The sequence below is a fragment of the Eschrichtius robustus genome, chromosome 21 (genome assembly GCF_028021215.1).
Source record: "Eschrichtius robustus isolate mEscRob2 chromosome 21, mEscRob2.pri, whole genome shotgun sequence".
Lineage (NCBI taxonomy): Eukaryota > Metazoa > Chordata > Mammalia > Artiodactyla > Eschrichtiidae > Eschrichtius > Eschrichtius robustus.
This window is the reverse complement of record NC_090844.1, coordinates 6,064,696-6,091,091: the sequence shown is the minus strand read 5'-3', so window position 1 is coordinate 6,091,091 and position 26,396 is coordinate 6,064,696. Positions and strand designations below refer to the sequence as shown.

General features: G+C 36.7%; 1 protein-coding gene across 5 annotated transcripts in view; it reads right to left on the bottom strand.

Annotated features, from left to right (window-relative positions):
• Window positions 1-248: 248 nt before the first annotated feature.
• Window positions 249-26,396, bottom strand: part of GPM6A (glycoprotein M6A) — a 257,938-nt gene continuing 231,790 nt past the window's right edge. For all 5 annotated transcript variants that reach the window (XM_068532117.1, XM_068532120.1, XM_068532119.1 and 2 more), the window contains exons 3-7: window positions 23,501-23,657; window positions 9,431-9,584; window positions 5,504-5,580; window positions 4,904-4,969; window positions 249-2,369 (exon numbers count right to left, since the gene is read on the bottom strand). In XM_068532117.1, the coding sequence (XP_068388218.1) occupies window positions 2,217-2,369; window positions 4,904-4,969; window positions 5,504-5,580; window positions 9,431-9,584; window positions 23,501-23,657 (607 nt within the window). In that variant the 3' untranslated portion in view covers window positions 249-2,216. The remainder of the gene's footprint in view (window positions 2,370-4,903; window positions 4,970-5,503; window positions 5,581-9,430; window positions 9,585-23,500; window positions 23,658-26,396) is intronic.

The window sequence follows — 26,396 nt, the reverse complement described above, 5'->3', positions numbered from 1 at the left end:
AATCGTTATCATTTGCTAAATGAAATGACCTCCACAGTCTCCATTCCACCCTCTCCCCACTCAGCATTCCCATGGTATGGTTCATGCACAGAATTTTCATTGCATTTTGAAGTATCAGGTCAGCTCAACCGAAGCAATAAGCATCCTAAAGAAATAGCATCTATTGCATTGGAAAGAATGCACACACATAAGAGAGAGGAATAAACAAAACAAGAAAGAAAAAAACAAAAAAGAATCACTGCAGAAACTAATAATAAGTACACAAAGTACACAAGTGTATTTATTACATTTTGCAAGCACTTTGTTCTACATTTCAAAAACGCCACCATCAAGCTGTTGGCACATTTATGTACAAAACAGATTAATTGTAATGCCTGCTACAAAGCACTCTTTGTGAAAATACAAACTCTAATACCGGAAAAAAAAAAAAGGCAAAATCATCAACATCATTACATAAGTTTAAAAGACAGTTTTAAAAATCATCACAAACTATTAAGACACAGAACCGAAACACTACAATATAGAATTTAAAGAAGCCCATTAATACTTTTGCTGAATATCTGTAATACTGCATGTATCAGAAAAATGTTGAACCAGTAAGATAATCTAAGTGTAAAAAAACGAAGCAAAACCCCAAATTAATTAAATAATACTACAGAATGCATAATCATGCCACAGATAACCTAGTAATACCCCTCTACCTACTACAAGAACTTGTAAAATTATGGATGATGCATGACTAGTCGTTGTACAAAGATTGTTTCACTCAATAAATTTTATTAGAAATGCACTTACACTGAGGAAAGATTTCACAATGGTCAAATCAGTGCACAATACTACCTAGTTTTTACACTGACAGAAAAGTCTCGTCAGGCTATATCATTTTAAAAGACACTTTACAGCATTCTTGTAGCATTAGAAATAACCGAAAGAAGAGTTAAGGTTAAAACAAACACCAAATTTGGTCCAATAATACTGATTGCTTTTTTTTTATTCTTTTGATATAGGTACGTCTTATAAATGAATACGAATGAACATTTGGTTAAAATGACTTACTGGAAATAAAAACACAAATATATCACTACACTTCGAAAGGATACATTGTATAGTGGCCTCTGACCACACTTTAAAAAACACTACAGGTAAACCGACATAGATTGGAAGGCTGCAAGCAAAGTTATTATATTAATGGAAACCTTTTCAAATATATCATACACAATTTGAGGGATAGTTTACATAGGTGCAATCCATTAAAATTTTTTAAAGTAGGTAAAACAACTTCAGAGGGGTTAGTGTGCTTATTTTTAATACATCACCTTCATAAAGGTAATTAATGTCCCACATTAACATATTAAAAGTTCCAATCCAGCCACTGCTTAAATCACAAAGAGGTCATTTGCCAATAGTCCACAGTAGTTATTTCCGTTAAAATAGTCTCTATGCTAAACTTTAGAAGGTAAGCCTGCTGTCACAATCTTAGAAAGGTAAGTAGCCATGCATAAGCATCATTGTTTCTACATGCTCACAACAGAAACGTGAGTAATCGGAGAGTAATGCCTTTTAAGTACATCAAGAAAAAATACAATGTTAACAAAGATAAGAAGCACTTTTTTTTTTAAACCTACTCTTACAAATTTAGAAATTGCACCTTAGGTTGATGAAAACATTAGCCAGGGCCTATAGCAATGTGGCCACTGATCTTCAGACAAGATTTTCATGTTTCGGGTCATCATGATATGATCTCTGTCTATTGTTCATAACGTACAATGGTCCCTTTGAAGGTTACCTGTAGTTAAACTAGTTACCGAAATCAAAACTAAAAAGTATAAAAACCTATTTTTCTTTTCAAAACATAAGAAATAATGCAAAAGGTATAATGTAGAACACATGGAAGTGGTTAAAAATCAAAGAAATCTCTGCATTTGACAATGTTAGTCTCTTTGATCTTACAGAATTATTAAATGAGTTTGAGAAATTTAAAAAAGAAAAAAAAAGGCTGGATAGGAGCTTGTAGGAGAGATCTGATTACACCAATTTAACAAATTAGGAAATTAAGTGCTAAACAACAAAGAATTGTATTCAGGTGATTCATAAGTCACCCTCCATATCATTGATGAGAAGCACTTTCATTTTCTTTTTCAAAAGGTTGGATGGTTGGATGGCCCTTAGATAATCACCAATGCATTTGAATGGTAGAAAGGACGGGAAGGTGTGGTTTATGTGTACGCATTGAGCCGCTCTTTGGAGCGAGTAGAGTGGATATCATGAAGCTCCTGCTCCTCCTTCGACTTGATGTCTTCATACTTCTGCATCCGGCAGGCATCTTTCACATAAGCCCAGTTGGCAGACAGAACCATAAGGTAGTGGACCTAATCAAAGACAAAGATAATTTATACTGGAAGTCTGTCCTGTGTCTTCATTACACCTTGCTATCAGGAAAGAAATATTCATATTATATACTTATATAGAATATGTTCATCAACAAAATGGAATGAAGATTTCTGTTGTAACACAAAGAATATAAATACAATATATTCCTTCCTCAATCCTCCAACTATGACACTGTCTTCTCAGCTCCCTTTTTTCAGTATCTTTCTTCTCTTTCAACTCTGAAGTATCCAAGGGTCTTAATTCAATATTTTTAATCTTTATGTGATGTTTCCTGTCCTTTTGTCCTCATTTACTCAAACCCAGACTATACATTTCATGTTTATGTATTTATGTTTTCTAATCCACTATGGGAAACAGTCTCACATACAGTGGAGTCCAGTGAACTTGAATTAATGAGATGGTATATTGCCCACAGTGCAACAGAAAGAGGGCTCATGGAAACCCCAAAATAAACCTGTGGATTTAATTAACAAGTTAATTTTCCATACAATGACTTTTGCACAATGAATTTTATATTGCCAACTACAAGAAAGCAAGCACTGTCATACGAACCATGAATATTTTATACGTTCGTAATAGCTAGAATAGTGCCCTGTTCAAAAAGGAAGCTCCTGATTTTTCCTGAGTAATAAACTTACTCAAGTAATGAAGCTCCTGATTTTACCTGAATAGACTGACCAATGAGATCACTTATTTTTCTTTCTTTCCCTCCCTCGTAGTCTATGAGAGAGAAAAAGAAGTTTTCAAAATGGTGAATTTTGATGGATGAATAGGAAAAAGAAACTAAGTTGTCAGGTATAAACTTTCTCTGAGTTTTAAAGGGTAGGCATTATTTTTATCCATAATTTAGTAAAATAGAACACTAAAATTTATGGAAGTATAGTTGATATTCTATAAGTTACAGGTATACAGTATAGTGATTCACAATTGTTAAAGGTTTTATTCCATTTATAGTTATTATAAAATATTGGCTATATTCCCTGTGTTGTACAATATATCCTTGTAGCTTATTTTATACATAATAGTTTGTACTTCTTAATCCCCTACCCCTATGTTTCCCCTCCTCCCTTCCCTCTCCCCACTGGTAACTGCTAGTTTGTTTTCTATATCTGTGAGTCTGTTTCTTTTTTGCTATATTCACTAGTTTGTTGTACATTTTAGATTCCACATATAAGTGATATCATACAGTGGTCGTCTTTCTCTGACTGACTTATTTCACTTAGCATAATGCCCTTCAGGTCCATCCTTGTTGTTGCAAACGGCAAGATTTCCTTCTTTTTCATGGCTGAGTAGTATTCCATTGTATATATATATGTACCACATCTTCTTTAACCACTCATCTGTTGATGGACCCTTAGGTTTCTTCCATGTCTTGGCAATTGTAAATAATGCTTCTGTGAACACTGGGGTGTATGTATCTTTTTGAACTAGTGTTGTTTTTTTTTCTGGATATATACCCAGGAGTAGAGTTGCGGGGTCATATGGTAGTTCTATTTTTGAAGAACGTTAAAGTTTTGATTAGTCAAAGCAGGAGGTAGGCTGGTTCTAGAAAAGTAGGGATGGACATAAAGGATGCAAGGTCAATTCTAAATGGTGACTACTGTGGTATGTTAAGGTAGTCGATGGACAGCAGAAAGAAATTAACAAAATTTAAGAAATTAACAAAACAATTTTGACACAATGATACAGGAAAGAGATGTATACCAATAAGAAAATGAATAAGAATTAACTCATCATTTTTGCGTACTGAACTGGCTATACCATGGGTGAGTTTACTGGGCACCTTCTAGAGTTCTATGCTACTTATATTCTAGGACACAAGGACTGAGGACCCGGGCTGCAAAAGCTCTGACTGATGTGCAGAGTACTTGCTCATTGTTGCCATCTGGCATTCCCTTGAACAAACCGGAATTCACGGTGAGTTACAAAGAAGGGACAGTGTGTCTGGCACATTGCAGGTCCTCAAAACTCAGGAAAAGCCTGACTTTCAGGACTTGTTCTTAATATTTCTGAAGAAAGTTAGATACAGAAGGCACGACATGAGACTACCAAGGTTTATGTGGAGAAAAATAAATTAATCCTTTTTTCCTAAGTGACTCAGTGTGGCTTCTGTATGTTCTGATTTAAGGAGGAAAAAAGGATAATATAAGTCAAGGAATTGATTAAATTACTTGACTATCCCACTGATACATACTTATATGCTAAAGAAATGATTTTTTATGTTAATAGTAGTCTCATATCTAAAATGCTACTTATTTTGGTTAGTGGTACCAATATTATGGAGTGTCTGAATTCTTCAACTGATTACTAAATATTAGCTCTATTGTAATGATAAGCTTTCTTTAGGTTATGCCTTATTTTTCACTTATTTATTTGCCCATTCTCCTCCACCTTTTTTTTTTTTTTACTGATGTTAAAATACATACGATTTGTATAGACTTCAGACATCAGAGGTAAATTATCGTCTCTACAGGCAAAGTGCAAAACCAAGCCTCAGAGCTTGAGGTCTTACCATAGCGATGACTGCAGCCCCAGCTCCGGCAAGGGCCACGATGAACAAGTGGAAGGTCATGTTCAGCTGCAAAGGAAACCACAGAGAAACAGAATGAACGTCAGGGTTACAACAGAAGAGAGAGAAGGATGCCTGCTGCCTTACGAATAAGAACTCTGTCCACCTTTAACAGAAGTGCACCCGTGACAAATCACCTAACCAAAAACATTATTACAATATCTTTTCTCCTGCAAGCTATTTAAATCTTTGCAACTGCACCATTTTAATATAATTTCATTTTAAAGATGAAATCATGATTAATAATGATGGTTTCCAGGAACAGTATAACCACAGAAGGCTATGTTATATCCTTTAAAATATAACTTTATGATTTTTCAACTTTCATTACAATGACAGTTCCTAGAAAAAAACTTATAATTTTTATCGAAATATGCAGAGTATCTCATATTTATTTTCTAGTCCCCCTGCACAACATCACTGTATGTGACCTTGCCTCTGAAAGAAAAAGGGGGAAATCCGATGTCGATTTAATTATATATTCCTCAAATAACGAAAGGAAGCTCAAATTCTGACAAAATTAAAGGCTGTAAAAACACTCACCTCAGTGGATTCACACATCCTCAGGAAATTCTCAGAGACAGTGCAAATTTTCTTTTCCTCTCCAATTGTCACAATCCCTGCAACATGGAGAAAATTACAGTTTAACATTATAAATGTCTTCAAGATCCCAGAGAGAAAAAGAAACTTGAGCTGATAAAATCTAAGCAACTTTCATTTTATGTTATATTGTAACAAAAATTGTTCCTCAGCTTTCACTGCTTGACAATAATTACGAAAAAACTGAAAGAAAGATCAAGACTATTTAGGCCTCAAGCAATTTAAAACACTTTCAATCTGAATTCAATGGAATCTAGCCACCAGAATCTTCACACTCAATTGTAGCTACTTCATTGGTTTGGTCCATTAATGTCACGGTGTAGCCATCAGAATTATTTTGATAACTATGCCACAGACTACAATGAAGTCAGGATCTAAAAGTGTTCTGCTGGTACAAAGCCTCTGTTAGTCTATAAAAGCGTATTGCCCAAAGGAGCAGTTTTTCTCCGCTAATTCTGAAAACAGTGCTATTAGTAAGGGGAAATAAAAAGCTGCAATTTTACTCCGATTTACCCTTGCTCCGGTTGGTTTATGGACCGACTGCATCAGAATCTCCTGGGGGAACTATCACAAATATCTATCCCTGGACTCCACCACAGGACTGTAAAATCAGAATCTGTGACTGTTTGCCAGGAGTGTTGCATTTTTAACAAGCACATACACTGCCACAGTCCTCATGTTAGAGAAGTGATCAAGTTCATCCTAAAATGGGTCTTTGATTTTGTTTTGAGAACTCCTGAAGTGTTAAACACATATATACATGAGCAGAAAAATTCACAAGTTCTGGGCAAACTAATTCCTAAGCGTTTAGCACTTGCTGCATAGTAATATATGCACATATTATTGAGTTTTAATATGTGCGTATATTCACACCTTCTTAGCTTTGAGGCGCACCATCAACCGTCCATCTCTGTGGAGCTGCTACCATCCTGCTTTGCCAAGAGTTTGGGCAATTATTTCAATTAAAAAGAATCTACTTGCAGTACATCGAATGCAGAGATCCTTCTCTGCGACCTTCCCTTTTTGCCAAGACAGCTCTAAGAGGGGTTAAAAAAGAACCTCCAGAAGACGTGACTAATGAACCATCATTAGTGAGAAAGCTTCCCAGGAAAGGCCATCTTTCTCCATGTTGACCTATTACAGATTTCATTCATTCCCGTGGAATACCTTGGCTGTGCATACATTTCCTCACCCGTTTCTTTATTCACGTTCACAGCAAAACTTGCAGGAAGCGTTGCCTTTGCTCAGTCTGCAATTTCTTTCTTTCCATTTCCACTTAAACCCTTCGTAGTCAAATTCACCCCAATCCTCCATGGAAATTTTTCTTATAGAGGTCACCCATACCCTCCACATTGTTAAAGCAGAAGATGAATTCTCAGTTCTCCTTCTACTTGCCAGTCAGCAGAATTAGAGGCAGTTGATGACTTCTGTGTCCTTCATGGTCTCTTCATTTGGGTTCCAAAATCTACAGTCTCTTGCTTTTGCCTTTCTGCTCTCATTGGCTTCTCCCTCTCAACATCTCTGTCTGGTGGTTCCTCCTCTCCGCTAGGACCCCTTTCATTGGTGCTTCCCAGGGTTCAGTCCTCAGTCATCTGTCTCCTTTGCTGATCTCATCCTGTCTCAGAGCTTTTGACTTTAAACATTATCAAGACTCCTAAATCCATACAGCCAGGCCCATACCACTCTCCTGAAATCGAGACCCATATACCCAATTTCCTACTTGACAACTCTGCTGAGATTTCTAATAAGCATCTAAATATTAACATTGTCAAAACTGAACTTCTGATCTTCTCCCTCACCTGCCCCACTCCTGAGCAAGCTCTTCTGGTTGGCTTTCCCGTCTCATTTCATCCATCTTCCCAGTTGCTCAATCAAAAAATGAATCCCTTCTTGAATCTTCTTTTTCTCTCAACCCCACATACAATCTATCACGGCACTCTGTTGTCTCCGTCTATGCCCATCATAATCCACATTTTGGGGAGTGAACGTTCTTTTCTATTCTGATGCCCCTTGTTTATAACTTGATTGTATATGAACATTCAGGATTCCTGTTAAGGACCTATTATCTGGAGGGTAAAGAAATGCTATCCAGGCAGTAGATTCTGTGTTAAGAGCAAACAGAAAGCCTTTAAGGCTGATGTAAAAGGTTGCATGACATCTGAAAAGTGCCTTCCCTTCCATGTCACAAAGAAAAGCTAAACTTGCATAAATCCTGGTAACTATGTTGTAAACAGCGCTAAGGTTCAAAGAGCAGCTTTAATCATAGTCATGCTTTACACTTACTGGAATTATGTCCCATACAATATTTGAGACATACTGGACTAAAAAAAATATTGCTTGTTTATCTGAAACTCAAACTTAACTGGGAGTCCTGTAATCTACCTGGCAACCCTCTCTGTGACACTAGTCACATCTTTGCCAATCTTAATTTTTCAGATCAGCAGAATTAAAGGAAGACATTGTAGTGTGTGGGGTGGAGGTGACTGAAGTCAGGGCCGTGGTTTTCCAAGCAGCTATTTTCCAGTGACCTCCATCCAGCAGCTGGTGCCGACGTTTCCTTTTTCCTGTGTTTACGTGGGACATGATTCCAAAGTTAAAACCTCCCCAGTGGGAGAGCTCTCCACATTCCCTCCATCATCTTCTTGCCGAGAACCTCATGCACAGAGCAGGTCATCCTGCTTTTCATTTGGGCCAGACAGTGGGGGCTGGGGACTCCTTCTCACGAGAGGGTGGGCAGGCCACACTTTTGGAACACACGGCTAGCTGGTGATAGACTAGTTCTATCCGTACCCTACAATCTGTCTACAGTATAACCTTAGAGCCACAGGCTTGCACATACCATCTACTGAAATGTTTCCAGCTTGCCTGAAGTATGAGGAAACCCCCATTAGAGAAAAACATTTAGAACGTTCTTTAGATTTTAATAGCTGTGTTGTGAAAAAAAGTCCCTTTGAGCCTGTGAATATGCATATCTTTTATAAATTCTGTAGCCCCCATGTTTTTACAAACGATGGGCTAGAATTCCAAATAGGTTAGGTGAGATTAGACTCTACACATTCATAGTTCAGTACTTGTTTTGACAGGAGAGGCAGTTAACTTCTAGCTAAGAACAGACTGAAGCTAGTTGGGGGTGAATCCTGGCTCTGTCACTTACTAGCTGTATCGCCTTGGGCAGGTAATTTAATCTCCTGGTTCCTCAATTTTGTCATTTATAAAGAGGAAAACACTGTCTGCCATATTTAATTATTCTAAGAATTAAAACATGTCAACATATACAAACCATTCAGAATAGGGTCTACACATTGTAAGCCCCTATATACATAAGAAAGTATTATTATTATGTGAGGTTTTAGCCCTAAATAAAAATAACCAAAGAGGACTACCGATTTATTTAACATTTTTTGATTTTGTTATTATGAAATGCTAAGGTTTTTGGGGTTTTTTTTGCCCTATTTCAGAAGACAATGAAGTACATATTTCTTAGATGATCTTCATAGCAGACTTCACAAATTGTATAGTTTATCATGAGAGAATGAAAATACTATGCAAACATCACACTGAGTAGGAAAAGTTCACAGGAATCAGGACAGGAAAATCAAAATTATAACTTGCCAACACCAGGAAACACAACCTGACAGCCTGTTCACATACACATGTTTGCGGGTTCATGTTGCGAGATCAACTTCCAATCACTCTGAAATTCCGAATTATTTCAGTTTTAAAAGAATGACTTAAACGGGAAGACTCTGATACATCTATCTCTTTGGTAGAAGAAGCAATGATGGTTCCAAAGTGACTTACACTATTTCAGAGGCAGTTATTTGGGAGAAACCATGTGAGGTTCTGTTTTACAGCCAGAGATTGACCTACCAAACTGACGAAGGTCCAGGCAGAGATTCGCTCCCTCCACTAAGGTGGTGTTTCGGCAGATGGTCCACAGGTTGAAGTACATGTAAACTGGCAGCGAGGTGAAAGCCGTGACTCCCAGCCAGGCCAGCATGAAAAGGTATGTCAGCATAATAAACTGCAACAGAGAAAAAGTCGAGACAGAAAACACAAAATCTACTGGAAAAGAAGAATTTTATGCTTAACTTACATAGCTCGATATCAAAGGTTTGAATTATTACAACCCAGGTAGGCACTGCAACCTGGGAAGCTGAGAGATGGTGAATATCATGGGTCACGTGAAGAAACCTGCCAGAAAACTGAGGTTCTGATGTGCAAAGAGATCATCCAGTTGCATCTTAATGCCTGTTTCATTCATGTATTTATCTTAAAAATCTCACCGCACGTTTTTTAAACTTTAGAAAACATCAACTGGTAAATTTAGAGGGGATTCTGCACAGTGAGTTAGAACCTTGTCAATAACTTTATTAACTAAATGGGCACGATTTTATATCATAAATACTTAAGCTACTTAATTGTGTTTACATTTAACATTCTAAATATGATGATTCACAAGTCATTTTAGTATATAATATTAGTGTGTATTTCTACTCCTCCTTTTTAATGACTTCTGTAAACTTTAAATCTAAGTCTTCTTTCATGCATATTAATTTTACCTTTGATTGACTGATTGACTGACCAAGCATTGATATGCCACTCACAGTGTCCCCAGCCTAAATGTCACATTTATTTAGCAATAACAGGGGCCTTAGAGCACATTGATTAAAGGCACAGACTTCTGAGCTGGAATGAGTCTAGGCTGCTCTGTATGTCTCTGTGTCTGCCTCTGCAAGAGAATACCTGCTAAATTGATCTACAATTACAATCACAATTGTAATCTACAATTACAATCACTGCATGATTGTAGAGAGGCTGGAATGAGATGATACGGGAAAAGCATTCAGCATCGAATCTGGCACATAAGAAGCCCAGACAAAGTATTAGCTAGTTTTTATTCTAGATAGTATTACTGATTACTACTACTACTACCATCAAACATATATTTTGCCTGAATGATAGGACTCTACGGAATAAGGAAATTAGGTTTCATTTCACGTTTGGAGAAAATAAAAAGAATGAGAACTTCTTCAGTCTGGGAAAGTTATTCAAAGAGGGCTCCCACTCAAGGAGAAAGACTCTAGAAAGTTTGGAAACCACCCCAAAACTGAAGAAATCTTGTTAATGGAACTCCTTGGAGGAAAAAGCCCTGTTTATTAACATCTTCATTATTCACAATTGTAGCTCTCCAGGCTAATTTACAGTCTCAGGAACAATGAACATGATATGGCCGCTCCAGACCCAGCTCTCTGGAGGGAACCAGTAACTCGGAACCCACGGGAGAGTAATCAGTGTGCTTTCGGCTTCGTCCTCTCTATCTTGTTTTTCTTTCTGTCCCAGGGGATTTTTCAAAAGCTTCTTTTGAAGGTGCTATTCACTGCAGGATGGGACTTAGAATTCAATAGGTTTAGACTCAAAGTGGCGTGGAGCCCTTTGAAACTGCTACTTGACAAGGCAATGAAAGGAATGACTCTTAAACCACAGTTCTGACTCATATTTGCCATAATGTTATGGCACAGTAGTAAAGCTGAACATTATAGAGTAAATCTTTGCTGTGAGAAAATGTTTTTCATGACGACTAGTGCATAACTTTTGTTCTAAGACACGACAGACTTTACTTTTGAATCGGAGTACCAAGCAGTTACATTTCAGGCAGCAGCAGTTCATAGTCACTAAAGTATCCAAATTAAAGATGCTAAAAATATGTCTGTCTTCCTATTTTATGTTTCACTTAGAGTCTGATAATTACTAAGACTGACGAATTATTTAAATTGATCGTGATTCTAGGTAAAAATTCTCTGTATGTAATAAAATATCTCATGATTATCATAAATTATTTCCAGCTTTGCACTAGAAATGTGACAGATATGCATTCTGCTGTCTGAGCATTAAATAAATAAATAAGCTACTTTTTTAAAAAAATGAGGTATAATTGATACATAATATTATATTAGTTTCAGGTGTACGACATAATGATTTGATATTTGTATATATTGTGAAATGATCACCACAATAAGTCTAGTTAACATCTGTCACCATACATAGTTACGAATTTTTGTGTGTGTGTGATGAGAATTTTTAAGATCTCCTCTTTTAGCAACTTTCAAATATATAATACTGCATTATTAACTATAAGTGCCACCCTGTACATGACATCCCCAGGACTTACTTATTTCGTCACTGGAAGTTTGTACCTTTTGATCGTCACTGGAAGTTTGTACCTTTTGACCCCCTTCACCCATTTTGACCACCGCCTCTGGCCACCATCAGTCTGTTCTCTGTATCTTAAATAAGCTACTCTTATTAGAACAATCTCTGAGCATTTGAAAAACTCTTCTGATTTTGAAAATCTTATCTTTTGCCTTTATTAACGTCTATTCAGATGAAACACTTTCTGAAATTTAACTCTGCAATATCTGTTTGGGGAGTTTAGTGAAAACAAACAAAAAAAAAACTGGAAGAAATAAAATAACCTTGGACTTGACATCAGAGGACTGGATCACTCACATCTCACTTAAGGCTCAGAGTCACTTCCTCATTCACAAACTGGAAATTAGCAGACCTCTCTCACAGGGCTCAGATATGAAATCACTTAACAGTAAACATGGTCCACAGTAAATCTTACTTAGGAAGAAATCCCAAGAGAGGAAGTTGCTAGATTCAGCAAAAAATTATTTTTCATTTCTAAAGGTGAGGTATGGACAGACTAACCTATTTACGTTGCATTTGGTGTTTATTGCCTTGAACAGCAAGGAATTTTACTTTCTAAATTCAACAGCTGTGGCCCTGTTTATAAGAAAGGAGGGAGGGATGGGTCTTGTGGAAGTTTGACATACAAAGTAGACTCAGTGGCTTTTCTTATTTCAGCCATTGTTTAATATATCACTCACTTAGAGTAAACTGCTGACCATTTCCTCCTAATTCACAAAGAAAAAAAATCTCAGTAAAATTTCCTTGGTTTGGTTTAGATTAGTTAACTTGTTGATCTTCGATGGTAAAAAAACGCCATTAAATGATAGGGAGTGGGTGCCAGATTCATAATTAGTATCCAGCAATCTCATTATCACATCATTATTTGAGTACCGTTGCATCAGAACATGCCAATGACTTTCACAATAGCATCTTCTTGTTATCCTATTTCTTGTTTTGTTTTTGTTTTTACTCAAAATACATTTGCTGACGGTTAGTATTAAATTCAACAAAATTGCTGTGAATTACTTGTTAGTGGCTTAAAATTTAAAAAAAAACATGTAATTATTGTTTTGATCTCAACCTGGATATTCTCATCATTGTTAGAAATTTAGAAGGGAGGTTGAAATATAGAACTGCGGGAGACAAGGTTTTCATAACCTTTGAAAGAAGGCTAAAACAGATGATTACTCCTTGACTATGGAGCTATTGAGATGACAGTGCATTTAACTGGAGAATGACTTGTAAAAGGTAATTCGTTTTTCATCTGAACTCCTATGAACTTAGGCTTGATGTCTAAGAAAATCAGACTTGGTTGAGCTACAGACTTTCTGGGCAACTTTAGCAGATGTGCACCAATCCGGGTAAAAATAACATCTTAGAAGTTAGCAGCCCTGATGAAAAAGAGCCAGCTGACCCTGACTCCCAGGAGTCTCTGAGTCTATGAACTATGTAAACACTGAAAAAATAAGCCACATACCGAACGGAATGTTATGATATAATGAACAAATTCAGGCATGAGGCAGACCCAAACTTTAGTGAAATGAACAAAATGGATCTATGCAAACATATACCAAACGTATACTGTCGGGTTCCACTCAGGTCATTGCCTATAAGGTCCCTTTCTCATTAACGTTTCGAGACACCGGATATAAAAGTACTTAGCTAAATCTTAACTCAGAGCCCCCTCATTTCACAATAATATGTTTTCAATGACATTTCCTCACTGTGAATGGATTTAAAGAGTATCAATTCAATCATGTCCCCACTTCAACAGCAAAAGGAAACAGTGTAAAAAAAAAAAAGGAAACAGCTTTAGATTTCATCAAAGGCAGAAATAGCTCCAGGCTTAGAGATACTGTCATCAAGCAGTCTCACTGGATGGACATGCGCTGAGGGCGCACAGCCTCTGATAGTGCTTTGCAACTGTGGCCACACGTTAGGATCATCTGGCAAATCTGAGAAAGAGATGCTCAGGCCTTGCCCTTGCCAACTATATCTGTATTTACAATATTTCTACAGGAGATTCTAGTGGGTGTCCAGTGTGAGGAACTACTGCTCTATTGGAATCAATAAAGCTCTCATGAGTACGTTTGATGTGAAAACATCTTTGCTATTTATCTGCAGGCTCTTCAGGGTACCACACCTGAAGGAGAAAAAAAAAAGTACAATTGGGATGATTTGCCAATGTCAACAAAACAGCCAAATGCACGGATGAGTGAGGGACTGGACGTGAACCAAATTTCAAAATCAAGACTTCCCAAATTCAGCACTGTGGAAATTTTCAGCCAGAAAATCCTTTCTTATGGGGAATGCCCTATGCACTGCAGTATGTTTAATGGCATCCCTGGCCTCTACCCAATAGATGCCAGTCGTGTAACCAAAGTTTCTCAGTGTCCCCTGGGGGTGGGGTAGGGAAACAGCCGCTGGTTGAGAACCACAGTTCTAATATGAGAAAATACCAAGTCAAAAAAAAAGCAAATGGACACCTGAATATACTATCACTAAGAATGCAAAATGGAACAGCATTAACAATACTGAACTCAGTAGGCTCTGAAAAGTATACAGTGTAAAGTTTGCTGCAGAAAAAATTCACGTTATTATGTAAATTACTTGAAAATATGCAAGCATCATCGTTGTCACCATCATGGCCCAAAACTATCTTAGCGCAAGTAGTGATCAGAAGCTTTCTTTAAAAAATTATCTGCTTGGTTATAGCCACTTTATCCATAATTGCCAAGATTTGGAAGCAACTAAGATGTCCTTCAGTAGCTGAATGGAGAAATAAACTGTGCTACATCCAGACAATAGAATATTATTCAGCACTAAAAGAAATGAGCTATTAAGCCACGGAAAGACACGGAGGAACCTTAAATGCATATGACTAAGTGAAAGAAACCAGTCTGAAAAGACTACATAGTGTATGAGTCCCACTACATGACATTCTGAAAAAGGCAAAACGATGGAGCCAGCAAAAGGATCAGTGGTTGCCAGGGGTTGCAGAGAGGGAAGAATGAATAGGTGGAACACAGAGGATTTTTAGGGCAGTAAAACTATTCTGTATGACACTATAAAGATGGAGACATGTCATACATTTGTCTAAACCCACAGAAGTTACAACATCAAGAGTGAACTCTAAGGTAAACTATGGACTTTGGGTGATTGTCATGCATCAGAGTAGGATCATTAATTGTAGCAAATGTACCATCTGGTGCAGAATTTTGATAGTGAGGGAGGTTGTACATATGTCGGGGTGGGGGTATATAGGAAATTTCTGTACTTTCTGCTCAATTTTGCTGCGAAGCTAAAATTGCTCTAAAAAATAAAATCTATTTTAAAATATATTAACTGTAATGCTTTCTTCTTTTTACCTTGCATGGGTCTCATTCATTCAACAAATGACATTAAAATACTTCAGAATATAACACAGGATCCATCACGAGTTTCCACCTGCCTTACCTAACACTTGGATTACTGCAGTATTCTAAAAAGTTCATTCTAATTAGCACCCTGAAGGTTACTCATAGAACTTCTTTCTATCTTCCGAACCCCAGATGAAAGTCACTTACTCATTAATAATGAAAATATCTCATGTGTCAACAACATGTACTGTTTGAGGCCTTGGGTATATACTAGTCAACAACATCTATCACAGACTTTAACCACTCTCTGTGCAAAAACTGTAAGTCACCCATGTTCATCAACGTGCTCAGCATGTATGTGCTTATGTAGAGCTTACCTTTTCAAGGGAAAACAGAATGAAAACAAAATCAAATTATACTAAAGATAAAAGCATCACTGGCGCCTTTCCCAGCAAATATTACTACAGAGGAAACTTCCTCTTAGTGAATACTATTTTATTATCAATTACATTGTAAATATCTGAGAAATGTTTTTTTGACCAAGAATCCCAATATAATAATACTAGGCTTAGTCATTCCTCAGTGAACTTTTGATTTTTATATCCTTAATATACCATTTCCCCATAAAGTAATTTAAAAACATAAACTATGGTAGTTAATCTCAAAATGAGAAAAAGAGATAAAGAAATTGAGTCTCAAAAATATGGTGAAGCTTCATATGTTTTATAAAATGTTACTGATTTAAAGGCAAAGTCAGAAAAGCATATAACTCTTGCTTTTTTTTAAAGAAAATATAAAAATAAAGATCTTTTGTGTGGAGATTATTCCCAGTACAGTGGGCATGAAGTTCCTGACTGAAAAAGAGATCTATTAATCAATATTTTAAAAGACCATTTGTAATCCAGAGTTATTATTTCATCCCCAATCTAGTGGCCTATTTATAACTCTTACACGTATGGAAATATTTGAACCAATTTAAATATTTGAACCAATTTAAAAAATATTTCTATTTGCAGTGTCACCCGAACACATAAAATCGAGGTTACTCACAGTAGAAGCAGCTACTGTGAGTGAATGTATTCAGGATGTTACATTGGGATTCATAAAATCTATGAATTTGAGGACATTTTCTATCTATCCTTAAGATGAATTTCTAGCTTTATTATAAAACTTGATTGAACAGTCTATACCTGCAAATGACTTCATTTAAACTAGAATATCTTTATAAGCAGAAATGGAAAATTCATTAGTCATGGAGATATTCCCTTAGAAATTTTCAGTGGGCATCACAGTCTAAGATTTACTTTTATATTAATTAAATCAGAAACTGAGGGTTTTGAGGATTCTGTAGAAATGAAAATAGAGGTCTATAGAGTATTACCCTGCTATGTACAGTTTATTTATGATAAATTGTATTTTAGCATGATTATTTTTAATAGAACTATTTTGTTTAGGAAAACATGGATCAGAGAATGTGTTAATTAATGTCTTTAGTTTTCTTTTTCAATTAATAGTACTTTAGATGTATATCAAATAACGTGATGAGAAAGATACTCCCCCAAGTCCAAAGCCCCAGTCTAATCATGAGAAAAATATCAAACAAATTTCAATTGAGGTACATTCTACAAAATGCCTAACTACTCCTCCTCAAAAATTTCAAGATCATCAAAAAACAAGGAACGTCTTAGAAAAAGTCACAGATCAGAGTAGCCTAAGGAGAAATGACTAAATTGTAGTATGGTATCTGTATCCCCTGAGTGGGATACTAGAAGAGAAAAAGAACATTTGATTTGGTAAAAACTAAGGAAATCTGAATAAAGCATGGACTTTGGTTAATAATAGTGTTTCTATATTGGTTCGTTAATTGTGACAAATGTACTATGCTAATGTAAGATGTTAATAGGGAAAACTGAGTTTTATATATATGGAAACTCTCTGTACCATCTTCATCTTTCTGTAAATCTAAAACTATTGTAAAATTAAAAGTTTATTTTTGAAAAAATACTTTAGGATTTTAAAAATATAAGGAGTCATAAATGCTATGAAATTATATCCTAGGATGATCTGATGGATGATCTGATACATAGAGAAGTCTAATGAGATTAAAATGCCACTTGAATATACAAATTTAAAAAAGAAAGGCTTAGCATAAGACTATATTTCATGACTTGAGTAATCAAAAGGATAAAAACAAACACAAAAGAAAGCCTTGGCTCAATATTTTGAGAAGTTATTTTATTTGAATAGAATTCCAATCATGACTTATGGTGACTGGAGAGGAATCAGGATGATTCAAACTTTTTCTTCAATTTTTCATTTCCAGCAGTTTTAAGTCTCTTGAATTAAAAATTCTAACACTAGAAGATTTACTTTTTACAAGAGATTTTCCCCTTTTGTCAATGTCATCTTCTAAGGCTAACTGAAATTTTTTGTCAAGTTTTATGCCCTAAATCTGAAAAGAATGAGACCCATGTTTTCTTTCTTTGCTATAATTTATGTACCAGCAGAGTTAGTGTCTGGATGGTCACACTGAGATTGGTGTACTGTCCTGTATTTACAGTCCAGTTCTGAAATTGTACGTGCATGCAGGAGATCTACCTCAGATACCTGTGGCAAACAAGCTCCTGGTGCCATCTGCCACATGCACTGCTTTTTGAAACATTATTTCTACATATTACCACTATGCCTGAAGCAGTTTACGTTCCCCCTCACCTCCCCCTTTTTTCCCTACTGAGAAAGTGTTAGAGTGCATTGTTATAATCTGAAACAAATCATGTTGCCTTCTTCAGGTTAGAGGTGGAATATCCTAGAGAGAAACTAAGCCTTATTCTAGGAACTTGGCAGTCTTGGATCGAAACTGTTATTATCTTTTTAATTTACTTTCGAACATACTGGATTTTAGAGACAGACTAGAATGCAGAGTTCCTTGATGACAACTTTACTTAGGAAGTCACCTTAGAACTCTTTATCGGCAGCCATCAAAATAGAAAAGTACCTTCGATGACTGAGTTATTTCATATCCCACAGAGCATCCTTGTCTTGTAAAGAGAGATAATTCATGATTGTGGATAAAGGTTAAAATGAGGACATCTCTGCAACAAAGGAACTTTCCAATCATCAATGAATGATCTCACCAAGATGTAAAACAAAAGTGACTGGTGAATTACTAAAAACTCTCACAACCAGATAATTCTCCTATGACATTAGCCCAAATAAAACATAAAATGACAAGGCAAATCCTGACCATGAGTTTAGTGACATGGGCTCTGTGCCAGATGCTCAAATCCAAATCTGGCCCCACTGCCCACCATGTACGCATCTCTTGCTGGCAGATTCTTCATCTGTGAAATGAAGGTAACTAATATTGGTATCTACTTCACATAGTTTGGAGGATCAAATGCCCTAGTGTTTCATAAAGTCCCATGCATAGCAACTGGCATATGTAAGCACCTAACAAACATTTCCTATTGTTAATACTGGATTTATTATTAAAACTTAACTTTAAGCCATGAAAATGAGCCAGGAGTCATTACATAGTGAATAGATGTAAAGGTAGTTCTATAGAGTATGTCTTATGGACACTAGTCTAATATGCTGTAGTCAAAATCTATAAACATCTGAGGTAACAGGACGGATTAAAATAAATACAGTTGGCCTTCCTTTTGGACGTCCTTGGATTTAACCACGACGAATGGAAAATATTCTTTTAAAATATCCCAGAAAGTTCCGAAAAGCAAAACTTGAATTTGCTACACACCAGCAACTATTTCACAGCATTTACATTGTATTTACAATCCATTACAGAGTTTACTTTGTATTAGGTATTATAAGTAATCTAGAGATGATTTAAAGTATACGGGAAGACATGTGTAGGTTATATACAAATACCACACCTTTTTATAAAAGGGACTTGAGCATCTGTAGATTTTGGTATCCATGGGGGTCCTGGGACCAATCCCCTTGGATACTGAAGGACTATAAATAGAATACGTTTCTTCGTCTGTAAAAAGGGGGTAACAAAAGTAACTGCTTATTTTTGTTGCTTTAAACATCGTGTGTGGCATACTGTTGCTGTTATAAGGCACATTGTTATGAGTTGAATTGTGCTCCTCCAAAATTCATATGATGAATTCCTCAACCCCATACCTCAGAATGCAACCTTATCGGGAGATAGGGCTTTTACAGAGGTAAGCAAATTTAAAATGAGAGCCCTAATCCAATATAACTGGTGTCCTTTAGAAAGGGAAATATGAGCACAGACATGTAGACAGGGAGAACACCAGGTGAAGATGAAGGCAATGATTGAGGTGATGCTTCTATCAGCTTGGCTCTCCAAAGATTACAAGCAACCCACCAGAGGCTAGAGGAACAGATCTTCCTCAGAGCCCTCAGAAGGAACCAGCCTTGCTGACATCTTGATCATGGACTTCAAGCCTCCAGAAACGTGAGACAATAAATTCTGTTGTTTAGCCATTCAGTTTGTTGTACTTTGTTATGGCAGCTCTAGCAAATGAATACATATACTTTCAAAATTTCTACTGCTTTATATAACACTTAGAGCAGGTGGATTTATGGAAAATAAATGTATTGATTTCCACAGAGAGTAGCACATTTAAGAACTCTCTTACTTCAAAAGTGTTGGGCTTAAAAATCTAAAGTGTCAGAACAAGCATAGATAAATTCTGAGATCCATATTGCTATCATAATACTAATGGGAAATTTTTAGAAATAAGAAAAGAGTGATGGGTGTAACAACTATCCCATGATTTCAAAATGTGAGTCACTGAATGCCTCTCTAGTTACAACCGAATAAATATATATTTTTTTGGTTTAAAAAGTTAATGGGGAAGAAATTCAAAGAAAATAAATATTTCTATATGCCTTAAACTGAAGTTCACATTTAATGTATTTAGTAACATGTTTGACTTGTACGCAACTTAGGGCCATTTGCCATTTAATTTAAATATAATCTGTTACTTAGAATATTTTAGTAACTTTCACATGATCTTAATAAACTGGTTAATGGTTCTTACCCCCCAAAGGTTAATACTGTGCTGTTGTGTTTTATGTGCCTCACATTAAGGATTTCGAATGACAGCATTAAAAATTTGAAATGAACTTGAAGTGGTCTTGATACTGCATGAGAAGAAATGCATAATGCAGGTCAAGTTATGCTTTCAAGGGTATTCATTAGGAAAAGAGAATATTGATTAGCATCTTGTATTCAATGATCTAAAGCTGCTTTAAAATTAACTGAATTTGTGCACTGTGCATAATTGCATTTTGTGAGTAGAATCAGTTACTAGTAACCATTTTACATTGTATACAGCATAGAAAAACAGGGATATAAAAATAAGTTTCTTTCAGTACTAACTCTGGAAGCTTATCGTATAATAATATGGTTGTTCCAAAAAAATTTATTCCACCTGTAAATATTACTCAGAATTCCAGATAGAAATTCATTAATATATTCAGCTTCAAAAGGACATTTTTTTTTAACATCTTTATTGGAGTATAATTGCTTTACAATGGTGTGTTAGTTTCTGCTGTGTAACAAAGTGAATCAGCTATACGTACACATACATCCCCATATCTCCTCCCTCTTGCGTCTCCCTCCCTCCCACCCTCCAAATCCCACCCCTCTAGGTGGTCACAAAGCACCGAGCTGATCTCCCCTTGTGATGTGGCTGCTTCCCACTAGCTATCTATTTTACATTTGGTAGTGTATATATGTCCATGACACTCTCTCACTTCGTCCCAGCTTACCCTTCCCCCTCCCCGTGTCCTCAAGTCCATTCTCTATGTCTGCGTCTTTATTCCTGTCCTGCCCCTAGGTTCATCAGAACCTTTTTTTCTTTTTTTTTAGATTCCATATATATGTGTTAGCATACGGTATTTGTTTTTCTCTTTCTGACTTACTTCACTCTGTATGACAGACTCTAGGTCCATCCACCTCACTACAAATAACTCAGTTTTGTTTCTTTTTATGGCTGAGTAATATTCCATTGTATATATGTGCCACATCTTCTTTATCCATTCTTCGGACACTTAGGTTACTTCCACGTCCTGGCTATTGTAAACAGTGCTGTAATGAACATTGTGGTACATGAATCTTTTTGAAGGGTATATGCCCAGTAGTGGGATTGCTGGGTCATATGGTAGTTCTATTTTTAGTTTCTTAAGGAACCTCCGTACTGTTCTCCATAGTGGCTGTATCAATTTACATTCCCACCAACAGTGCAAGAGGGTTCCCTTTTCTCCACACCCTCTCCAGCATTTACTGTTTGTAGATTTTTTTGATGATGGCCATTCTGACTGGTGTGAGGTGATACCTCATTGTAGTTTTGATTTGCATTTCTCTAATGATTAGTGATGTTGAGCATTGTTTCATGTGTTTGTTGGCAATCTCCGATAAAACATTATTATTATTTTTTCCTCTGGTTCCATGGAGCCCTAAATCCTGCATGAGAGGGTTGCAGGGCTGTGCATTGTGCAGGGCATTTCCAGGCAGTGGAGCCAGTCCCCTTTTTGCAGGGGCTGGTCCCCTTCATGGAGGCCATGTTGGGACAGCCCGCACCTGACTCAAAGGCCTTGGCCGCACGCTGCGTTGCTGCTTTTGCAAAACACACAAGAGGGCAGCTCTGCTTCTCCCTCAATTCTGCTCATTCCCGGGTGCGGAGGGGTGCTAAAGGCGTGGGTGGGGTGTCTTGGGGGGCTGACTCCCTGCTGCCTCGCCTCTGGAGGGGCCCACGCAGCTGCTGCCATCCTTCTGGGCTGTTGGGTGGGACTGGTGACACAATTGTTACTATTATAGAAAAAAATGTGGCTCATTTTTGCTTTAAAAATTCTTATTTGAGATAGCTTTGAAGTGTCAATGGCAAGCGGATAATTAGTAACGGCACATAGATAGGTGTTCTCTTCCATGACTTTTTGCTTCTGCATACAATCTTATGCAGAAATTTCACGATCTCAATGAAACAACCTAATCAACTGCACTCTTCCTGGTGAAAGGTCACTCCCCAATGGTAAAAGAGACCCCTTTTCTCTATGATTTCACTAGTGTTTTAGAATTATGGACTCTTCGAGCTAGAATGAGCTTTAGAGATGATCTAATGTCTTTATGATGTAAGACAGTAAACTGTGATTCGGAGAAGTTAAGTGACTTGCTAAGACATACGAGTGGTGTTATAATGATACTGTCCTAATTATAAGAAAAAGCCCATCATTAACTGAATTCACCATAGTCTATTGGCAGAGTATAAATGAATCTAAAATCAAACATGCCTTCTTAATAGAGAAATCCCTTAGGTATCACTGAAAATTAGCCCACTGAATTTTCATATTTCACTTATTAAATTAATTCAAGATCTTTAACTAAACTTCTTTTGGGTCTGTAATTTGATATTACTGATCCTAAACACTTAGATAATACAATAAACATTGTTCCCCAAAAGAGTCTTACAAGAAATTATTGCAGAGACAACTACGAATACCCACAACACAGGCTAACCATTTTATGAGATTATTATCATTATTGACACTGAGCGAATATTAGAACTTGTTACAAGCTGGTGGAAAAAATGGTTGGTGGTTAACAGGTATTTTTGAACTTTTCTGTAAGACTGAAATAAATTGCACCATTCCTTATTAGAGACATCTTACTTAATAGGAAATATATGCTGTAATTAAGTAGACATTCTCATATAGCATTGGGAAATAATAAAAATACATTAGTCAAGGATGGAAGCTCCAAAGTTCATTTTATGAAAATTATTCTGCATAAAAATGTGAACGTATTTTTAACACATTACTCTTAATTTTCATCAGTCTTGTGCTTTAATAGATATACATGCATTTTCTGTGTTGCATTAGCTCTAGACTGTAAGTTTGAGTTACCGTTAAAAATCGTATCAATAACGATTTAAAATCTAAATTAGTATAATAGAGTAATTCTTACCTTATGTCAATATTAAACAGAAATTACATAATATAGTTCCCACCCAAATTTACAGTAAAATACATGAAACATGTATTTAAGGAAGAGAGACATTCACTGTTATAAGTTGCAGACGGATTTTTCTGTTATTTTAAATATTGTATGGGAAGCCCAGAGCCATTTGGGAAACATAGATCATAAATCAATCAACAGTTTGCTGCCTCTAGAAGCAAGATGAGTTGTGTTGCACATGATTTGAGAATTTGAACCTGAATTTTCACATGGAATAATCGTTACTTTGAAAATACTATTAAGATTTAAAATAGCCACCAGAGCAGGGAATGCTACTGTGTTAAAAAAAACCCTCCAGTTCTTGGCAGATGAACACAAACACCTGTGTGCTCCTGCGATAAACCCACACTGACTCCTGAGCAAAGACAGGTAACGTACCCATGCACTCACGCATCTGCCACACGTGGTGATTTTGAAATCCCCATAGAGATCCTTGATGGCCCCAGTCGTGAAGAAACCTTCCACCATCAGCAGAATGCCATACACAAAGAATGCAGCTGCAACGCCATAGATCACATACTTGAAGATGTCAATCCTGGGAAGAAAAGATGAAGTGGTTTAGTTCAATAACTCTTCATGGCTGATCTGCAGCAACTGATGCCCACGTGCTCAGGGTTCCTTTGGAAGGAAAGCTATGGAATTTTTATGTTCATAATGGAGGTTGGATTTTAAAACATTTTTGCTTTATATGCCTAATGTGCGTACACTTTGTTCTGCCACTTCTAGTATTTGTTGACAAGGGTTTTTCATGCTTGTAAGTTTCTTCCTCTTCCCCTGCACCATCCCCCATCCCCTTAATCAGAAATGCTCAAAAGTTACAAGAATGAAACTGTAAAACACCCCTGAAAGACACATTGATTTTTTTTGTAGTGACATGCTTTTATCTCTTTCTTATGTTCGTTTGTGTATCTTCTACAGGTATTTTCTTTGTGGTTTTTACCATGGGGCTTACATGAAACAGAGTTAACCATCTATTTTAAACTGATAAATTCAATCATATACACGTACTTTAAACTTTTGCTTCTCTCCCACACACACTGTTATTGATGTCACGAATCACATCATTTTATATTATGAACCCATTAACATATTTTATAGATTTTTAAAATACTTTTGTCTTTTAACTTCTATGAGAGAACTTAAAGTGATTTATGTGCCACTATTACAGTATCACAGTATTCTGTATTTGTGTATATATTTACCTTTACCAGTGAGCGTTATACTTTCACAGGCTTTTGTGTTTCTTTTTAAAATCCTTTCATTTCAACTTGAAGGACTCCCTTTGGCATTTCTTGTAAGGCAAGTCTAGTGGTGATAAATTCCCTCCGCTTATTTTTATCTGGGAAATTCTTCATTTCACCTTCATATTTGAAGGATAGTTTTGGCAGATACAGTATTTATTCTTGGTTGGCAATTTCTTTCTTTCAGCAATTTGAATATATCATCCTACTCCCTTTGCCCCGCAAGGTTTCTGCCAAAAAATCCGTTGAGAGTTTTATGGAGTTTCTCTTGTAGGGGACAAGTTCTCTTGCTGCTTTCAAAATTCTTTCACATTTGACAATTTGATTATCATATGCCTTGGTGTGGATTTGTTTCAATTTATATGAGTTAGAGTCTACAGAGTTTCTTAAATCTAGATGTTCATTTCCTTACCCAGATTTGGGAAGTTTTCTGTTGTTATTACTTTAAATAAGTTTTTTGCCCTTTCTCTCTTCTTCTGTGAGACTCCCATAATGTATATATCGGTCCACCTGATGGTGTCCCAAAGTCCGTTTGGCTTGCTTCACTCTTTTCCATTCTTTTTTCTTTTTGTTCCTCTGACTGGATAATTTCAAATGACCTGTCTTTGAACTTGCTGATTTTTTCTTCTGCTTTATCAACCCGATTTTGAACCCCTTTAGTGAATTTTTCAGTTCATTTATTCAATCTCCCAATTTTTAAAAATATTTTCTATCTTTTTGTTGATATTCTCATTTTGTTCATGCATTGTTTTCTTGAGTTCATAGAGCATCGTTACGACAATTTTTAAAATTCTTTGTCGGGTAATTCATACAGCTCTATTTCCTTACAATTGGGTTCTGGAGATTAATTTTGTTCCTTTGTTCTGGTCGTGTTTCCCTGTTTCTTCATGTGTCTTATAACTTAGCGTTGGGGTCTGTGCATTTGAAAAAGCAGCTACCTCTGCCAGTCTTTAAGGAACTGGCTTTGTACAGAAGAAGACCCTCACTAATCAACCTGCCTAGACATCGTGCGGGCCTCTAAAAACTTTTGGGGGGAATGTGACTTCTAAAGGCCTGTGAGCGCAATTTTCTCAACTAGAGAGGCTTACTGGTATCTTTTTCAGGATCTCATAATCTTGCTTCTTTTGTGCCTGCAACACTACAAGTTCTGGTTCTACAGTAGAAAGCTGCCCTGATCTCTCTTGCTTTCAGTGGCCAACCAGCATCCAAAGTATGCCAGGTCCCTATCAGTGCCCTGAGTCAGACACCTGCTCTGTCAGAGCTCTGAGTGAGGCAAAACAGAAACCAGTTCCTTGGGCAGCCCTCAGAAAAGCCAGAACGTTGGATGAATGCTCCACTCTTCTCTTTCCTCCCAAAGGAGAAGTCACGATCCAGGGCATTCTCACCTGGCCCTGGCTTGGGGTTAGGGACTGATGCAGGTAAAGTGAAATTGGCCATCTTACCCATTTCAACGTGACTGTTCTTGGCTTTGTGTTTGTCTGGGGCACTGCAACTTCTTAATAAAAGGAATAAAAGTATTTCGGTCTGTATATCACTGATAAATTGGTGTTCCTCTGTGGGAACAAGCATTGGGACTTCCTATCACCACCTTGCTGACATTACTTCTTCCAAATTCATGTTTAATTCAATTAAAGTTCATGTGTACATCACCTGGTTATGTACACTAGAAGTATAACTGCAAATTATTGATGACAATTACATAGCAATCACAAACCCTTTGCTTTTATCTTTCTGAAATTTAGCTCAAACACTGTGTAAGAATACCTGGTAGTAAGTACTGGCGTAAAGAGGTGTAGCTGTTGATTAATTTCCTATGGTCTCTCTAAGAGATTACCACAAACTTGATGGCTTGACACACATTTATTTCCTTACAGTTCTGGAGGTCAGAAGTTTGAAATCACTTTCACTGGGCTGAAATCGAAGGGTAGGCAGAGACTCACTTCTTCCAGAGACTCTAGGGCAGAGCGTCCTTATACTTTTCAGCTTCTAGAGCTGCAGCTGCATCCCTTGCCTAGTGAAGCCAGTAAATAGCG